General features: G+C 35.8%; 1 protein-coding gene and 1 long non-coding RNA gene across 2 annotated transcripts; one reads left to right on the forward strand and one right to left on the reverse strand.

Moving 5' to 3' along the window:
- Positions 1-364: 364 nt before the first annotated feature.
- Positions 365-4457, reverse strand: LOC145592944 (granule-bound starch synthase 1, chloroplastic/amyloplastic-like). Its single transcript, XM_081649467.1, has 13 exons — positions 4079-4457; positions 3895-3975; positions 3688-3786; positions 3500-3589; positions 3165-3228; positions 2961-3061; positions 2758-2867; positions 2397-2640; positions 2005-2181; positions 1727-1918; positions 1545-1631; positions 963-1091; positions 365-829 (listed from the first exon to the last, which is right to left on the reverse strand). The coding sequence occupies exons 1-13, from the start codon at positions 4418-4420 to the stop codon at positions 710-712; spliced, it is 1836 nt and encodes a 611-aa protein (XP_081505593.1). The 5' UTR covers positions 4421-4457; the 3' UTR covers positions 365-709.
- A 9521-nt stretch (positions 4458-13978) lies between these two features.
- Positions 13979-14859, forward strand: LOC145579590 (uncharacterized). The gene is made up of 2 exons (XR_014099166.1): positions 13979-14506; positions 14587-14859. It is a non-coding gene; the product is annotated as an uncharacterized LOC145579590 (long non-coding RNA).
- Positions 14860-17710: the final 2851 nt, after the last annotated feature.

The raw sequence follows: 17710 nt of genomic DNA on the forward strand, positions 1-17710 counted from the left end.
CTGTTTGATTAAAATCATCTGAGGAGACAAGAGCTCTGTTATGAGTCTTATGATGCATGTGTGTTTGTCAATTGTCATGCTGCTGCGTTTATGCAAACAATTTACTATCTACGTTAAATACTATGTGCAACTTTGGGTATTATTTGTGGGATATAAAATATTTTAAAGTTGCACATAACATTTAAAAGAAGTTTTATTTCAATAGCTGATTTTTAGAGATGGGGTTATTAGCCAAACCGTGACCCACTGGGATCTTGGTGCAGTCCCGAAACAGCCCACGAGTCTCTATGTGCCATGGGTCCAAGGTTGGCCTGTCGTTGCATTCTGAACCAACAGCCTCGGTGTGGAAATGAGGTCTAATGCATTACAAGAAGCTCTTAAACAGTTTCTATTACTGGTTTAGAACCTTATACAACTTATTGCTTTAGGAAGAAAGTGTCATTGCACCTATATTGATTTCATGGTGCATAACCACACATTTCTTACATATACGGATGCTCGAACATAAAATACATCTTAGCATTGAACTGCGCATTCTTTAAAATGCAAATGCTCGAACATACTATACATATTACTATATTAGCGTTCAGCCACATAACATGTGACTTCATTCCGGACACAAGGATGGAACACTGAAACTGTTCCCGTGGATGTCAGCTTGCATAATATATAAATGTATTGTTAGTAATTCCCACAGCATTCAAAAGGTTCATACAGCAGCAGCCTTCTTCTCTTCGGCAGAAGTAGCAACTTCCTCTGCATCAATACCAGGTTCGCTTCCAGGAATATTTAAACTCAACAGCAGCTTTTCCCACAGCTTAGCAGGCTCCTGTATTTTGCAACTCACACCATTAATTTATGACCAACTAACAAATTTTTCTATAACTGAAATACCATAGAATGCCATTTCAAAATGAAAAATCGAAAGCCAAAGTCTTAAGTAAAAGGAAGAAGTAACAGACCTTCCAAGAAACATCTTGAGCCATGCAGTTCTGGATCATCTCTTTCATTGCAGGGGTACGGTAGGTTTTCAGAGCTCTCTTGACAGTTGTGGCTAGAGCGGCTACATCACTTGGGTCAATGGTTTCGCACTGAAGATAATAGAGGCAAGCTTTAGTATTCATATTCAGTCATACAAAGCTAATCAAGCATGTAATATTTTGAACAGAATCAGCATTTTACTTCTCTGATATTCTTACATTCCATCCTATAATCAAACACATTAAAAAAAGCTGTAGGGATATTGCAAAAAGTGGTTATAATAAAAAAAAATGTGGATGGAGTGGTAAATTAGCAAGTGCAAGAGAAAGCTTAGGAATATAATTGAGAGAAAAAGAGGGTTGGTGTTTAGGAAAGATAAAAGGTAAAATTCACATCACACAGGAGGGGGGGGGGGGGGGGGAGTTTTACCAAAGTAGGTAACAACTTAACAAGTAGATTATTACAGGACGGAGGGAGTAGGTGAATTTCATCAGCAAATAGTAGTTTCATAGGAGACACAGAAAGTTCATCTCAACATAAAAAAAGTGAATTAAACAACTCACTTCAACATTGAAAGCTCCCATCTGGAATCCAGTGAAACCTTCCTTGACTGTATCAACTAACCCACCAGTTGAGGCAACAATAGGGACCTGCCAATGCAAGCATTCGGAAAGGGGACGATAAGAAACATAGATATCAGTCAATATGCCAACCACATAAGTTCAGAAAGGTTTCAAGACAATACAGTTCCATAGTTCATGGCATGCAATTGGACAAGACCACAAGGTTCAAATCTGCTAGGAATCATTATGTAATCAGCGCCAGCAATAATCATATGAGCCAAGGGGGTGTTGAACTTTGCAACTCCTCTAGCTTTGTCGGGGTACATGGTCTCAAGTTCTTCAAGCTGCTTCTCCATGGTCTTTTTGCCAGTTCCCTGAGAAGACGATATAACACCATCAGCTTGTTTGCCTTACAAGAAACAACCATGAAGCGTGGAGAACATGAGAAAAGAATACTTACCAGGACAACGACTTGGACATTCTCTCCAATGAATTCAGGAATTGCTGCAGCAAGAATATCAGAACCTTTCTGTTCCTCAAGTCTACCGATGAAGCCGATCAGTGGAACATCTGGATCAATTGGTAACCCAACTTCTGCTTGAAGGGCTTCCTTTAAAAGTGGTTTTGCATCCATCACCTGGAAGAAGCAGAAAGTTGCACAAAAGTTCCCACATGATGATTAGATTTTTATTTTCACACAGATACTTGACTAGAATGAAAAGCTATGTTCGACAATCTATTTAAAAAGAACGAAAAAAATAAATCTTGGGGGTTATTTTTAAGCTAAAACCTAAATTTGCTCCCAACAAACAGATCACTTTAAAAGAAGGGGAAGAGGAGAAGGGTCTTTACCGTTGTGTTGTCATAATTGACATCAATGTATTCATCAGTTAATGGGTTCCAGTCCTGGATGTCTGTGCCGTTGGTGATGCCTGTAAGAGTTGCTGTACGACAAGCGTTGTGCAACTCAACACCTTTTGCAGGACCTGATAGGATTTCCTGAGCATAATTAGGACTGACAGTCACTACCCTGTCAGACTCCAAGATCCCGGCCTTCATCCAATTGATTTTTCTTCCTTTAACAGGCTTAACATGCCTGCACATCCAACGAAATTCCAGGATCAGGAAAAGAAGGAGAACCTTCTAAAACAAAGTTTTATTGGTTAACATAAAAGGTGAATGTTTCAAATAACAGAATGATGACTTCACCTACCCGTCAATGAAATCAAAGGATCCCCTGAATTCGTCAGGGAGGTTGAGCATTGAGAAATCTGAAAAGGCGAATCTCCCTTGGTAAGCGATGTTGTGGATACAGTAGACAACCTGCCATCATTATACATTTCAAACCATCCATGGTTGGTTTCCATGTTTTGCTTAAGTAATATTTGAGTATAAAACAAATTAAAGGAGGGTTACCTTGGCATTCTGATAGATGCCCTTAGATTGGTACATGGACTTGAGGTAGCATGGAAGAAGACTTGTGTGCCAGTCATTGGCAACGAAAACAATATCCTCCCCTGCAAGAACATTGCAACAGCATATGCATTATAAAACATTATTATCGTGGTGCATGTTGATGAGAATCTTATGTAATCAAACTAAAAGCTGAATAATACACACCATATGGGCCTGAAAATTTCGGGTTGCTGTTCAGATTCAAAATTCTCGGGGCTTCCAAAGCTGCCTGCAGCAAAGGTATTTACAGAACATCAAATGCCTGCTAGCTTATGAATAAGTGAGTCAGTGACTACTTTGAAGCTGGTAAAAAACCAACAGAACTTTTATGAGGGAAAAGTTATTCAAATAAATCAGTGCACAAAGTTTATCATATTCAAGACTCAATATTCGCAAGTAAAAAAACTAGGATGAATGTGCTTGGGTATAGCTAGAAGCACCAACATTCTCCTTAGTACTGTTGGAAAGAATATAACATCAGATTGCACTCAAAAAATTACCTGGCAGAGCAAACTGAAACGAAGCTGGTTGTCATCAAAATCCGATCCAGCTGTAGGACCATAGAGCTTGGAACCAGTTTTGCCCCATACCTGAAAGTTCATGAATTTTGGTCATGAGTTCATATGATACCTGAAAAGCTCACACGTTAATAAATTATACTATTTTCCACGATAGAGTTGGTGCAAACCTTCTCAAGGAATATTGGATGGTCAACAAAAACACGGTCTACTCCCCTTTTATAACAATGGAAGAATCGGACAGTGAAAAGCATGTCCCCAACTTTCAACTGCAATGAATAATCAACAGTTTGTCAAATCCCAAAGCATTTTAACAATTACAGAGAGATGTAGACCAGCAAAACATTACAGTTTCAAACAAAAGTGTAACAGGTTACCTCAACGAGCACACTAGTATCCCATGCATCTTTGTATTGGTCATAGCGAGGTACGATTGTCATGACTCTGTGTCCTCTTTTCTAAAAGATTGGTATAAAGAGAAGAAAAACAATGTTACGTGCTAAAACATTAGTCAATACTAATTTAAATCGACACAGTCTAACAACAAATCAAAAGACTCACTGCCAAAGCTGGTGGGAGACCGCCAACAACATCACCAAGACCACCAGTTTTGCACCACTTATCACATTCAGTAGATACAAATGCTATGTTCATCCCACGTATAACAGCTCTGAATGGCACATCATTCTGAGCTTTGTGCCCTTTGCTCCGTACAGCTTTAGTCAATGCTTTCGTGTTGGATTTCATCTGTAGCATGTCACCCATGTTCAATGATCTCAACCCATTGTGAGTGGTGAGACGGCTTTTAAGATCAATCTGCGCCAAAGTTGTCCTGGTTTCTGGACCTGCGCAATTGATGCGCGCTCCACTTGATACAAAGTGAGAGGAAGCAACAGATGCCATTGCTTAACCTGAAACCAATATACATGAACTTAGTATGAGTATATATTTAATAACTGATCCTAGACCATTAATTTAAATCATCTTACCAGAAGATTTACTGCAGTTTATAAGACAAATAACATGAATAAAAGATTAAAAAAATGAGGCTAAAACATAAACAAAGTGACACCATTGACCATTAGTACAAGGGACAAGATGGGCTGAAAAGATTAATACAACACTAACAGAAGTACAGAACCATATTTAACTACTGATCTCAGACAATGAATTTGAAACATGTTCTCATTACCTAACAAAATTCAGTTTTAGGATATACTAATCAACTTAAATCAGTTTTGATCAGTAAAAACCAATTTTAATCGGTTCACATCGGTACAAGTCAATTTTAATTAGCAAATATCATTACAAAATAAGTCGAAGAGAACAAAGTCTAAGCCATTTTACAGATCTAATTCTATATAAATTCAACCTCACATAATTTCTAAATTGTACTCATTTGTCCTGGAAAAATCGTCACAGCAATGTTACTCTAACTATAACTCGTGACAACTAAATCGAAACGAATGTAGTAATTCAAATCACTAAACATGAAACCAACACTAATTTATCCCCCCACCTAACGAGAAAGTTGTCACAATCTCTAACAACGGGTAAAACACTCCAAGAAACATTTTGGTGAACATAACAATAAAAATGAATACTTTATTCAAACGATAAAACATAAACATCATCACAAATTCACAATACCTCCAAAAGCATATTATATTATTATATGTTCATAAAAAAATTAATTTTTGAAAAACATTCCCTAACCCCATGTCAGCAATCTTCTAAAAAATTCCAACTTTTTAATCTCCTTTATACACTTAAAAATGCCACTCTCAAAACCCAACTAATCTACATTACCAAATCCCAAATTTCAACAAAAATTACAAGGAAAAACAATTCAAATACAACATTTTATGATCAATTCAAAACCAAGAACATAAACATAAACACAGAAATTAAAGTATTAAACAAAAAAGATGAAAAATTTACCTGAAAATTCTAAACGAGGAAAGCTTTGATTGCTGGTTTCTCTCAGAAGAGGACACCCCTTTTGTACTGAAAATGGAGTGAGTGAGGAATCAGTCATTCATTCTCCACTTATTTGTAGGAGTGTCTACTTCTTTCTCACGTGTTACTATACGTGGCATTTTTTTAACGGTTAAGCTCTATTAGCCTCAATTATTTCTTTAATTTTTTATTTCCTAAATAGGAGAAAATAGATTAATTTCGTTGTTAAGTGATATATTGCCAAATTGGCCTCATAACTCGGGTGTGAGTAGAAATTAATCTTCTATCTCTTTCCTTTGCAGCCTGGAAATTGAGTTTATAATATTTTGATTATTTATCACATGTCCTAAACAGAATTGATTTTGTAGCGTTCAAATTCGCTAATTATTTAATGCATTAACTATCGAAACAAGCGTGTTGAATGGTGATACGAGAGTGAAATGTGTATGTCTTTTATATATTAAATGTACATTTATGTTTTAGTAAAAAAGACACGACAAATAATAGTTAGTTTTGAGTTAATTAGTTTCTTAATTTGTTACAACTCACAAGTCTAAAATTATAAGATTTCTATTCAACAAATACAATACCTTTTTTTTTTTACACAAATACGATACCTAAATAAAATCTTTTACAACAATGATATCACGAGTGACTTGGTGTTATTGGCAATGTATTAACCAATGGAGCTAACTATCATTCACGGTTTAATTGTTCTTTTTCTCATACGTAAATTTCCATATTGTTTTAATTCCTCCTAATTACGTTATAATCTTTCTGCATGCTATTTCCATTCTATATATACTTCATTTCCTAAAGTATTACTCTTAATATACGTGCTTATTTAATTTATTGCAATAGATAAAGAACAGAAGAATATATCTTTCTTGTCCTTGATTCATACAAGAGGGCCAACCTCGTAAAATGATGGGGATACATTAGAGGTTGATAAAACGCAGTACCAATTGGCAATTTGGTCTAAGTTGGCGTTTTGCAATTGTTTTAATTTTAATAATTTTAATTATTTAGACATGTGTGCCATCAGCCATTTGCCGTGTCCTGTTCCGGAAGATTTTTAAAAGGGCATCGCTCAAATTGGAAGAAACAGACGCCCCCCATCCCAAATCATATGAAGTTATGGGGCCCATTTACTAAAGAATGGGCGGTCCTCAATTTATGCCACAAATATTTAGCCCCTCTCATTAATGTGCCGTAATTAGGTTTGTAATCAATCCGAACATAACCTGACCTGTTATTAACCCGATCTTAACCCGACCAAAACTCGATAAGAAGTATGACCCGACTCAAGCATGACCAAACCCGACCCAAATAGGTTATGGAATTAATCTGAATTGACCCGACCCACCCTTACCGACCTAAACCTGACCCGTTTACCCGAATTGACAGCTCTACCCGAAACTTCCAAAATTTCTCAAAAAGCGTGGATCTTAGCCTTCAATTTTGGAATTTTTTTACTTTTTTCACCCGCAATAAAAATTGCCGAAATATTTACCATGGTCCCTAATGCCCTCCGGAAGTCCAATTAATTGGGTGAAACAATCAAATTAGCCTTTAAACGACCAATGTACCAGTTTACAACTTGCACCGATTTCATTAATTCAAACCTACCACGAACATTTATGACAACAAATAATGACCATATTTGGGCCCAAACGACATTATATGACCACGAGAAGTATTCCCTAGAATTTCAAGTCTTTTATACACCGGGCCCTGAAAACTCCAAAATTTCTCAAAAAGCGTGGATATTAGCCTTTAATTTTTGAATTTTTTAACATTTTTCGCCCGAAAATTAAAAAAATGCCAAAATGTTTACCATGGTCCCTAATACCCTCCATGAGTTCAATTGGGCAGGTGGAACCATCCAATTTGCCTTTAAACGACCCATTTACCGATTTACAACTTGCACCGATTTCATTAATTATTCAAGCCTACCACGAACATTTATGACAACAAATAATGATCACACATGGTTCCAAACGGTATTATATGACCCCGTGATTTATTCCCTAGAATTTCAAGACTTTTCGACACCGAGCCCTGAAACCTTTAAAATTTCGCAAAATGCGTGGATTAGTCTTCAATTTTGGAATTTTATTGACTTTTTTTCACCTGGAAATAATAATTGTCGAAATGTTTACTATGGTCCCTAATACCCTTCAGGAGTCCAATTGGGAGGGTAGAAATATCCAATTTGCCTTTAAACGGCCAATTTACCGGTTTACAACTTCATCAATTTTATTAACTCAAGCCTACCACGAACATTTATTACAACAAATAATGATCATATATGGTACCAAACGACATTATATGACCCCGAGATGTATTTCCTAAAATTTCAAGACTTTTAAACACCGGGCCCCGAAACCTCCAAAATTTCTCAAAAAACGTGGATATTATACTTCAATTTTGGAATTTTTTGATTTTTTTCGCCCGAAAATAAAAATTGCCGAAATGTTTAACAAGGTCCCTAATATCCTCCGGGAGTCCAATTAGGTGGGTGGAACCATCCAATTTGCCTATAAACGACCAATTTACCAATTTACAACTTGCACTAATTGAGTGATTTCATTAACTCAAGCCTACCACGAACATTTATGACAACATATAATGATCATATATGGTTCTAAACGGAATTATATGACCCCGAGATATATCTCCAAAAATCTGAAGACTATTCGACACCGGACCCCGAAACCTCCAAAATTACTCAAAAAGCGTGGATATTAGCCTTCAATTTTGGAATTTTTTTACTTATCTTAGCCAGAAAATAAAAATTTCCGAAATGTTTACCATGGTCCCTAATAACCTCCGGGCGTCCAATTTGGTGGGTGGAACTATCCAATTTGCCTTTAAACGACCAATTTATCGGTTTACAATTTGCACCGATTTCATTAACTCAAGCCTACTACGAACATTTATGAAAACATATAATGATCCTATATGGTTCCAAACGGCATTATATGACCCCGAGATGTATCCCCTAAAATTTCTAGACTTTTCTACACGGGCCCTGAAACCTTCGAAATTTCTCAAAAAAACGTGGATTTTAGCCTTCAATTTTGGAATTTTTTGACTTTGTTTCGTCTGAAAAATAAAAATTGCCGAAATGTTTACCACGGTTCCTAATACCCTCCAGGAGTCCATTTCGGTGGGTGGAACCATCCAATTTGCCTTTAAACGACCAATTTATCTGTATACAACTTACACCGATTTTATTAACTCAAGCCTACCAGGCCATGAACATTTATGAAAACAAGTAATGATTACATATGGTTCCAAACGACATTATATGACCTCGGGATGTATTCCATGGAATTTCAAGGCTTTTAGACACCGGGCTCCGAAGACTCCAAATTTTTTCAAAAATGTGGATAACTTCAAATTTTGAATTTTTTGACTTTTTTTTCGTCTAAAAATAAAAATTGCCGAAATGTTTATTATGGTCCCTAATACCCCCCTGGGGTCCAATTGGGTGGATGGAACCATCCAATTTGCCTATAAACGACCAATTTACCAATTTACAACTTGCACTGATTTCATTAACTCAAGCCTACCACGAACATTTAATGTAATACCCCGTATTTTTAACGTATTTTATAAATTATTTATTTAATTATAAAATATATTTTGGGTCAAACTATTTTAATTATTGAATTATAGATAAAGCAAGTATTTATATTTGGGTCAATAAGTATTTAATCCAAACGTAGCCCATCTTTATTATTAACCCAATCATCCTATTTTTACTTTTGGGCCACCTATTTCATCATTTAAGTCCATTATTTTTATGAAGCCCAAACCTACCCTAACCTACTCTACACTATAAATACTCTACTTATCCCCAAAATTTTACCACCCAAAAAGGTCAAATGGTCAAGGTAAGCTATTTTCTTTTTATTCTTTCTTTCTTCTTTTCCTTTTTCCTTTTCTTATTCTTTCTTTTTCTTCTTGCATTTACGTGGGTTTTGGGTGACATAAACCCACCCAAATTTCAGCCTTGTTGCTGCCACGTCATCACACCGACCACCACCTGCCGGGCTCCGTCGACCAACGTCGGCGACGTGGCTGCCGCGCGCCCAGTCGGAGTTCCATCCTCCACTTCTTGCTTTCTCTCTCCTCTTCTATTTTAATGGTGGGTTATAATTATATATGTGGATTTTTTATTTTAATAGTTCTAAATGTGTTTATTTAGTATAAAAAAACATGTTATAATGATTTAAAACTATAATTTTAGATTTTTATTATTGACATTATTTTCAGATTTAATAAATTATAAAGTTAGGGTTTTTAATTCATTCAAGACTTGATTTTTAGGGTTTTTATGAACAATTGATTTAGGGATTTTATAGTAATGATGTTTTGAAATTTTGGTGATTATAACTACTTATTAGTTTAAATTAATTCCAAATTATTTTGAACACGTAAATTCATGTTTTAATTATTAGATTTCCGTTTGTTAATATTAATCCCGTTTTAATCCCGATCAGGTTCTAAACTCCTCCGATTTTGATAAAAAAAAAAAAAAAAAAAAAAAAAAAAAAAAAAAAGCAGTGTTTTTCGAGTGGAAACAACGTTTTAAGAAAGATTCACTACCTTTGGTAGTGAGTACCACCCTCTCGTGGCCAAATTCAGCCTCTAAATACGATTTTCGAGCAGTTTTTGATTTTTAACGAAGTTTTTTTTTTATGCTTTAAATTTTATCTTTGAGTTTAAAAGGGGTAAGAGATAAATTTAATGTTTCTATGGATAATTTAAGTATAAAGATGTATTTTGATGAAGTTTTAAAGGATTTTTTATTAGTTTAAAATGTTGGAATTTTATTTAAAGTAGTATAATTGTGATTTTTAATAAAAGGGTGTGATTATCCATTAAAAAGGAGTTTAATTAGGGGTTTTTAAATAATTTTCAGATTATTCTAAGTTATTTAAAGTGAGTTTAAGTTGCTGGAAATTGTGTATACAAGGGTAATTAATATAGTATTATTGTCCCTTTATGTAGGAGACTTGGTTCGGGAATTGTTGTAGTGTAATCGGCTACTTTAATGGCTTATTTGAGGTACGTACGCGTACTTAGCATATTTTGATGATGTAGAATCATGTTAGGTTTGATTTCAATCAATTACAAGTAGTATCATGCTCAGGTTTATGTATGGAATTGAGAATTTATGGCATTTGTGATTGAATTGTGAAGCATGAATTATTTGTGATGGTTATGGATTTGGAAAATTATATTTTGGGCATGTTGTGTTTGAACCACATTTTTATTTATGGCATGTTAGAAGGAATGATTAATTAAACTACATGTTTAATTATGTTTGGAATATTGAAAAGGAATTTTATTATGGTTCAAATAATTTTTATTGATGTTTTAAGCATGAGGAAGGAGCTATATAAGTGTCTATGTACACAAGCTAAGGAATAAATAGTATGTTGCAGGTGCCTTTGTGCACTTAAGGTGTTTTTAACACCGAGGGATAGGATTTTTGGCGCATTATGCGTTTAAGGTGTCTTTGACACTGAGGTAGAATTAAAAAGGGTTCAACAATAAATAATATGTGGTCACTAATTATTCAAGAATTAAATTGGTATGCTTGTTTGATTGTATAATTATTGTTGATTGACTTATTATGCTTTGAGAGTCATCACCAAGTCTAATAATCTGTAAATAACGTAAAGTGAAAGAGATTACGCACCAAAACTCTTGGAACGTATATACCTTGAGTATGAACAATGGGGGGGTTATGGGGTTTTATATTTAACCATAACTTCCAATGGAGTACAGGACGTTGTATATTCCTTTTTTATTATTTATTATTATGCGCAGGAATTCCGCCACCTTTGTGTGGTTTTGTCGCTGGCACGGTTAGCTCCCGTGCCAGTTAACCTCAAATTTATTTGGGGGGGGTTAATAGGTGGAAACCCGTTCGATGCGTAATCAATGCAAAATGAATTAATTAGTGTCTAGTCATTGTGTCTTGTTGATTGGTGTGTGTGCTTGTGAACAGGTGCAATGAGGTAAGTGTGTGTTGATAGGTGAAAGCATGTTAGTGTGTTAAATTACGCTTATGTACTCTGCTTTGCTGATTGTGTGTGTTTGTGTGTTTTGGCCATGTCTTTATCTTGGCCCTATGATGACCCATTTTTAATGGAGAGTAGTGGAGACAAGTAAAGATAAGCTTTTCAGGTATTGAGGCATATTCATGATGGGGCACGAGTGAAGAGCGAATCATGCTAGTTTATATTAGTTACAATGTGTTTCTACTTTAATTATTTATGCTAATATTTATATGTGAAGCTAACATCAAGTTTGGATTTGGTTTGGTTTTTAATAAAGGCCTTTAATGGTTCCAAGTTGTAGGTTGATTTTCATTTTACTTCGCTCATTTTGGTTTTAACTTTACTTTCGTTTGGTTAGCTTTTCAAGTTGGTTTGTTTTGGAAAGGTTTTTAAAATTAGTCTTCCGCTGTGTATCTTTGATATTTGCCTTAACCGTTTTCACGGTGGCGGTAATGTCTTAGATATTCCTATTCAAAGTTTTATACAGGGCAAAACAAGTATTTTAAAATAAAGGAATTTCTAGGGTGTTACATTTAAGACAACATATAATGATCATATATGGTTCTAAATGGCATTATATGACCCTAAGATGTATCCCCTTAAATATTAAAGCTTTTCGACACCGGGCCCTGAAACCTCCAAAATTACTCAAAAAACGTGGATATTAGCCTTCAATTTTGGAATTTTTTGACTTATCTTGGCCGGAAAATAAAAATTTACGAAATGTTTACCATGGTCCATAATAACCTCCGGACGTCCAATTTGGTGGGTTGAACTATCCAATGTTCCTTTAAACGACCAATTTATCGATTTACAAGTTGCACCGATTTCATTAGCTCAAGCCTACTACGAACATTTATGAAAACATATAATGATCATATATGGTTCCAAACGGCATTATATGACCCCGAGATGTATCCCCTAAAATTTCTAGACTTTTCTACACGGGCCTTGAAACATTCAAAATTTCTCAAAAAGCGTGAATATTAGCCTTCAATTTTGGAAATTTTTGACTTTTTTCGTCCGGAAATAAAAATTGCCGAAATGTTTACCATGGTTCCTAATACCCTCCAGGAGTCCATTTCGGTAGTTAGAACCATCCAATTTGCCTTTAAATGACCAATTTACCGGTTTACAACTTGCACCGATTTCATTAACTCAAGCCTACAAGGCCACGAACATTTATGAAAACAAATAATGATTACTTATGGTTCCAAACGAAATTATATGACCCCGGCATGTATTCCTTAGAATTTCAAGGGCTTTTAGACACCGGGCTCCAAAGACTCCAAAATTTTTCAAAAAGGTGGATAACTTCAAATTCTGAATTTTTTGACTTTTTTTCCGTCTAAAAATAAAAATTTCCGAAATGTTTATTATGGTCCCTAATACCCCCCGGGAGTCCAATTGGGTGGATGGAACCATCCAATTTCCTTTAAACGGCCAATTTACCGGTTTACAACTTGCACCGATTTAATAACTCAAGCCTACTAGGCCACGAACATTTATGACAACATATAATGATTATATATGATTCCAAACGACATTATATGACCCCGAGATGTATTCCCTAAAATCTCTAAGCTTTTTGACACCGGGCCCTGAAACCTCCAAAATTTCTCAAAAAGCGTGGATATAACCTTCAATTTTGGAATATATTGACTTATTTTCGCTCGAAAATAATAATTGCCAAAAATTTTACCATGGTCCCTAATACCCTCCGGGAGTCCAATTGGGTGAGTGTATCCATCTAATTTGCCTTTAAACGGCTAAATTTCCGGTTTACAACTTGCACTGATACCATTAAATCAAGCCTACTACGAATATTTATGACAACATATAATAGTCATAAATGGTTCCAAATGGCATTATATGACCCCAAGATGTATCCATTAAAATTTCAAGGCTTTTCGACACCGGGCCTCGAAACCTCTAAAATTTCTCAAAAAGCGTGGATCTTAGCCTTTAATTTTGGAATTTTTTGACTTTTTTCGCTCTAAAATAAAAATTGCCGAAGTATTTACCGTGGTCCCTAATACCCTTCGGGAGTCCAATGGATGGGTGGAACCATACAATTTTCCTTTAAACGGCCAATTTACCAGTTTACAACTTGCACCGATTTCATTAACTCAAGCCTACCACGAAAATCTATGACAACATATAATGATCATATATGGTTCCAAACGGCATTATATGACCCCCATATGTCACTAGTAGAAAATTGTAATTGGGAAGCCTTAATTGGCAGGCGGTTATGGAATTCCGCTTCCAAAATTGTAAATGGCAAACGGTTTAGGTGAACCGCTTGCGAAATAGTAAATGGCAAGCGGCTTTGTGTGAACCGCTTGCAAAAGCCCCAAATGGCAAGCGGTTCGTACCGTGAAACACTTGCCTTTTTAACAAAAAAAAACCATACTCACCCGTTCTCTCTCATCTCCTCTTTTTTCAGTTTCTCACTCTCCTCTCTCGATCTCTTTCTCACTCCTCCCTTCATATCTCAGTTTCTCACTCCTCCCTCCATTTCACTCTCCTTGATCTCTTTCTCACTCTCTTCGATCTCTTTCTCACTCCCTCCATTTCTCCATTTCTCACTCTCCTCGACCAAAACCCCCAAAAATTTCTGGCAAATTCGAGTAAAAATTCGAACTAAAACCCCCAAAAAATTCGAACCAAAACTCCTAAAAAATTTGAGCACATTTTGAGTAAAATTTCGAGCAAATTTCAACTTGTGGGTTCCGATTTATGGGTTTTGATTTCGATTTGTGGGTTTCGATTTCAATTTTGTTGGTTTCAATTTTAATTTTGTGGGTTTCGATTTTAATTTTGTGGAGTTTTCGAATTTTTTAGGTCAAATTCCACCGTAAAAACTCTAGATCTAGAGTTTTCATGGTCGAATTTGACCCTTAAAACCAAATTTCAATCCAATTTTGAGGTTTAAGTGGAATTCATGGTATGCTCCCTTTTTTTTGTTTTTGTTTTTTTTTTTTAATTTTATTTATGGTGATGTATGGTTGAATTGGTTTGTTTCAGGCCGAGCTGGTGTTGGTGGGGGTTTTGGTGGGGGTTGTGGTGGGCGAAGTGGGCTGGATCTGTAGATGGTGATGGTGCTGGTAGGTGGTCTGGTGCGTGGTGCGCGTGGATGGTGGTGGTGGTTGTGGTGCGCATGGATGGTGGTGGTGCATGTGGAAAGTGGTGGTGCTGGTGGTGGAACAAACTTTAATTACTTATATTATCATTTTTTTTTTGGTTAAAAATGTAATACTTACAACAATTAATTAATAAAAATATTATTGTTTTTACATATAGTTTATTTGTGTATCAATTTCAGTGATTTTTTTTTTTAAAATTTATATTTGCCTTAATATGCAGCGGTTTGGCGCCAAAATCGCTGCCCTTTCACTACAAATGGCAAGCGATTTTGAACCGCTTGCCATTTAAAAGGCTAATGGCAAGCCTCCTAAGGGCATGCGGTTCAGAACCGCTTCCCATTAGGAGGTTTGAACCGCTTGTCATTTAGTATTTTCAACTAGTGTGTATTCCTTAAAATCTCAAAACTTTACGACACCGGGCCCCGAAACCTCCAAAATTTCTCAAAAAGCGTGGACATTAGCCTTTAATTTTGAAATTTTTTGACTTTTTTTCGGCTCCAAAATAAAAATTTCCGAAATATTTACCATGGTCCTTAATACCCTTCGGAAGTCCAATTGGGTGGATGGAACCATCCAATTTGCCTTTAACGACCTATTTAGTGGTTTATAACTTGCACCGATTTCATTAAATCAATCCTACCATGAACATTTATGACAAAAAATAATGATCAAATATTTCCAAACGGCATTATATGACCCCGAGATGTATCCCCTAAAATTTCAAGACTTTTCGACACCGGGTTCCGAATCCTCCTAAATGTCTCAAAAAGCGTGGATATTAGCCTTCAATATTGAAAATTTTGACTTTTTTTCGCCCAAAAATAATAATTGCCGAAATGTTTACCATGATCCCCTAATATTGTCTGGTAGTCCCATTGGGTGGGTGGAACCATCCAATTTGTCTTTAAACGACCAATTTAAGGATTTACAACTTGCATCGATTTCATTAACTAAAGCCTACCACAAACGTTTATGACAACAAATAATGATCATATATGGTTCCAAAAGACATTATATGACCCCGAGATGTATTCTCTAGAATCTCAAGGCTTTTCGATACCGGCCCATAAACCTCCAAAATTTCTCAAAAAGCGTGGATATTAGCCTTTATTTTTGGAATTTTTAGACTTTTTTCGCCCGGAAATAATAATTTCCGAAATGCTTACCATGGTCCCTAATATCCTTCGGGAGTCCAAATGGATGGGTGGAACTATCCAATTTTCCTTTAAACGACCTATTTACTAGTTTATAACTTGCACCAATTTCATTAACTCAAGCCAACCACAAACATTTATGATAACAAAAGACATTATATGACCCCGAGATGTATCTCCTAGAATTTCAAGACTTTTCAACATCGGGCCCCGAAACCTCCAAAAATTTTCAAAAAGCGTGGATATTAGTCTTCACAATTTTGGAATTTTTTGACTTTTTTTGCCCCGAAATAAAAAATTGTCGAAATGTTTACCATGGTCCCTAATATCCCCCGGGAGTCCAATTGGGTTGGTGGAACCATCCAATTTGCCTTTAAACGACCAATTTACCGGTTTACAACTTGCACGGATTTCATTAACTCAAGCATACTACGAACATTTATGACAACATATAATGATCATATATGGTTCCAAACGGCATTATATGACCCCGAGATGTAACCCATAAAATATCAAGACTTTTCTACACTGTGCCCCGAAACCTCCAAATTTTTTCAAAAAACGTGGATATTAACCTTCAATTTTGGAATTTTTTGACTTTTTTTCGCCCGTAAATAAAAATTGCCGAAATTTTGCAATTTTTACCATGGTCCCTAATACCCTCCGGGAGTCCAATTGAGTGGGTGGAACCATCCAATTTGCCTTTAAACGACCAATTTACCATTTACAATTTGCTCCGATTTCATAAATTCAAGCCTTCCACGAACATTTATGACAACAAATAATGATCATATATGGTTCCAAACGGCATTATATGACCCCGAGATGCATCCCTTGGAATTTCAAGATTTTTTGACACGGGCCATAAAACCTCCAAAATTTATCAAAAAGCGTGGATATTAGCCTTCAATTTTGGAATTTTTTGACTTTTTTTTCGCCTAGAAATAAAAATTGCCGAAATGTTTACCATGGTCCCTAATACTCTCCGGGAGTCCAACTGGGTGTGTGTAACTATCCAATTTGCTTTTAAACGGTCAATCTACCGGTTTGCAACTTGCACTGATTTACTGATTTACAACGGCCAATTTAATTAACTTGCACTGAACCCGACTTGATTCGAAATAGACCCAAACCCGTTTTAACCCGTCAAAACCCGAATTTAACACGACTTGTTAATAACCTGACCTGAATTCAACCCGAAGCGTTCCTAACTCGACTCGAATTTTACCTCACCTGTTACAAACCCGATCCGAATAAACCCGACTTGTTATTGACCCGACCCGAATTTTATCAGACCTATTACTTACCCAACCCAAAAATTCAACCCGATCAGTTACTAACCCGAATCGAAATTAACACGACTTGTTATTGACCCGACCTAAATTCAACCCAAATTGTTCCTGACCCGATTTCAAATCACCTTAAATGCAATTTAGACCACCTTATTATTGGTTATCAAAGCATTTTGTCTAGGGAGACCAAGTCGGTCCAGGCCAGCAAAAGAAAGGAGCATCATCCTCAAATTTAAGAGTTAAATATAGTATATATTTGTTGTATGGTCAAAGAAGTTAATTATCTTCCTAAATTATAGACTATAGTTCCCTAGTATATTGTCATATACTTCGTATATTATAGTCAAAGGAAATAATTAGCTTGATAAAAATGATAATTATCTATTTATAGTTAGTTAAACCCGAATATGACCTAACTTGGAAATGACCCGACCTGATTGTAACCTGTAAATTATTGACTTGAACATAAACCGACTTGAATCCGAGAATGACCCGACTTTGAAATGACCTAACCTGATTATAACCTGCAAATTATTGACTTGAACAAAACTCGACTTGA

Source organism: Chenopodium album, chromosome 2 (genome assembly GCF_948465745.1).
Source record: "Chenopodium album chromosome 2, dcCheAlbu1.1, whole genome shotgun sequence".
NCBI classification, from domain to species: domain Eukaryota; kingdom Viridiplantae; phylum Streptophyta; class Magnoliopsida; order Caryophyllales; family Amaranthaceae; genus Chenopodium; species Chenopodium album.

Excerpts from the sequence above, each read along its gene's own strand:
- LOC145592944 (XM_081649467.1), bottom strand. The coding sequence starts at position 4,420 with ATGGCATCTGTTGCTTCCTCTCACTTTGTATCAAGTGGAGCGCGCATC. Across the intron at positions 3,787-3,894 it reads ATACTAGTGTGCTCGTTGAG|TTGAAAGTTGGGGACATGCT; the intron begins GTAACCTGTTAC and ends TATTCATTGCAG. Across the intron at positions 1,919-2,004 it reads ATGTCCAAGTCGTTGTCCTG|GGAACTGGCAAAAAGACCAT; the intron begins GTAAGTATTCTT and ends TCGTCTTCTCAG.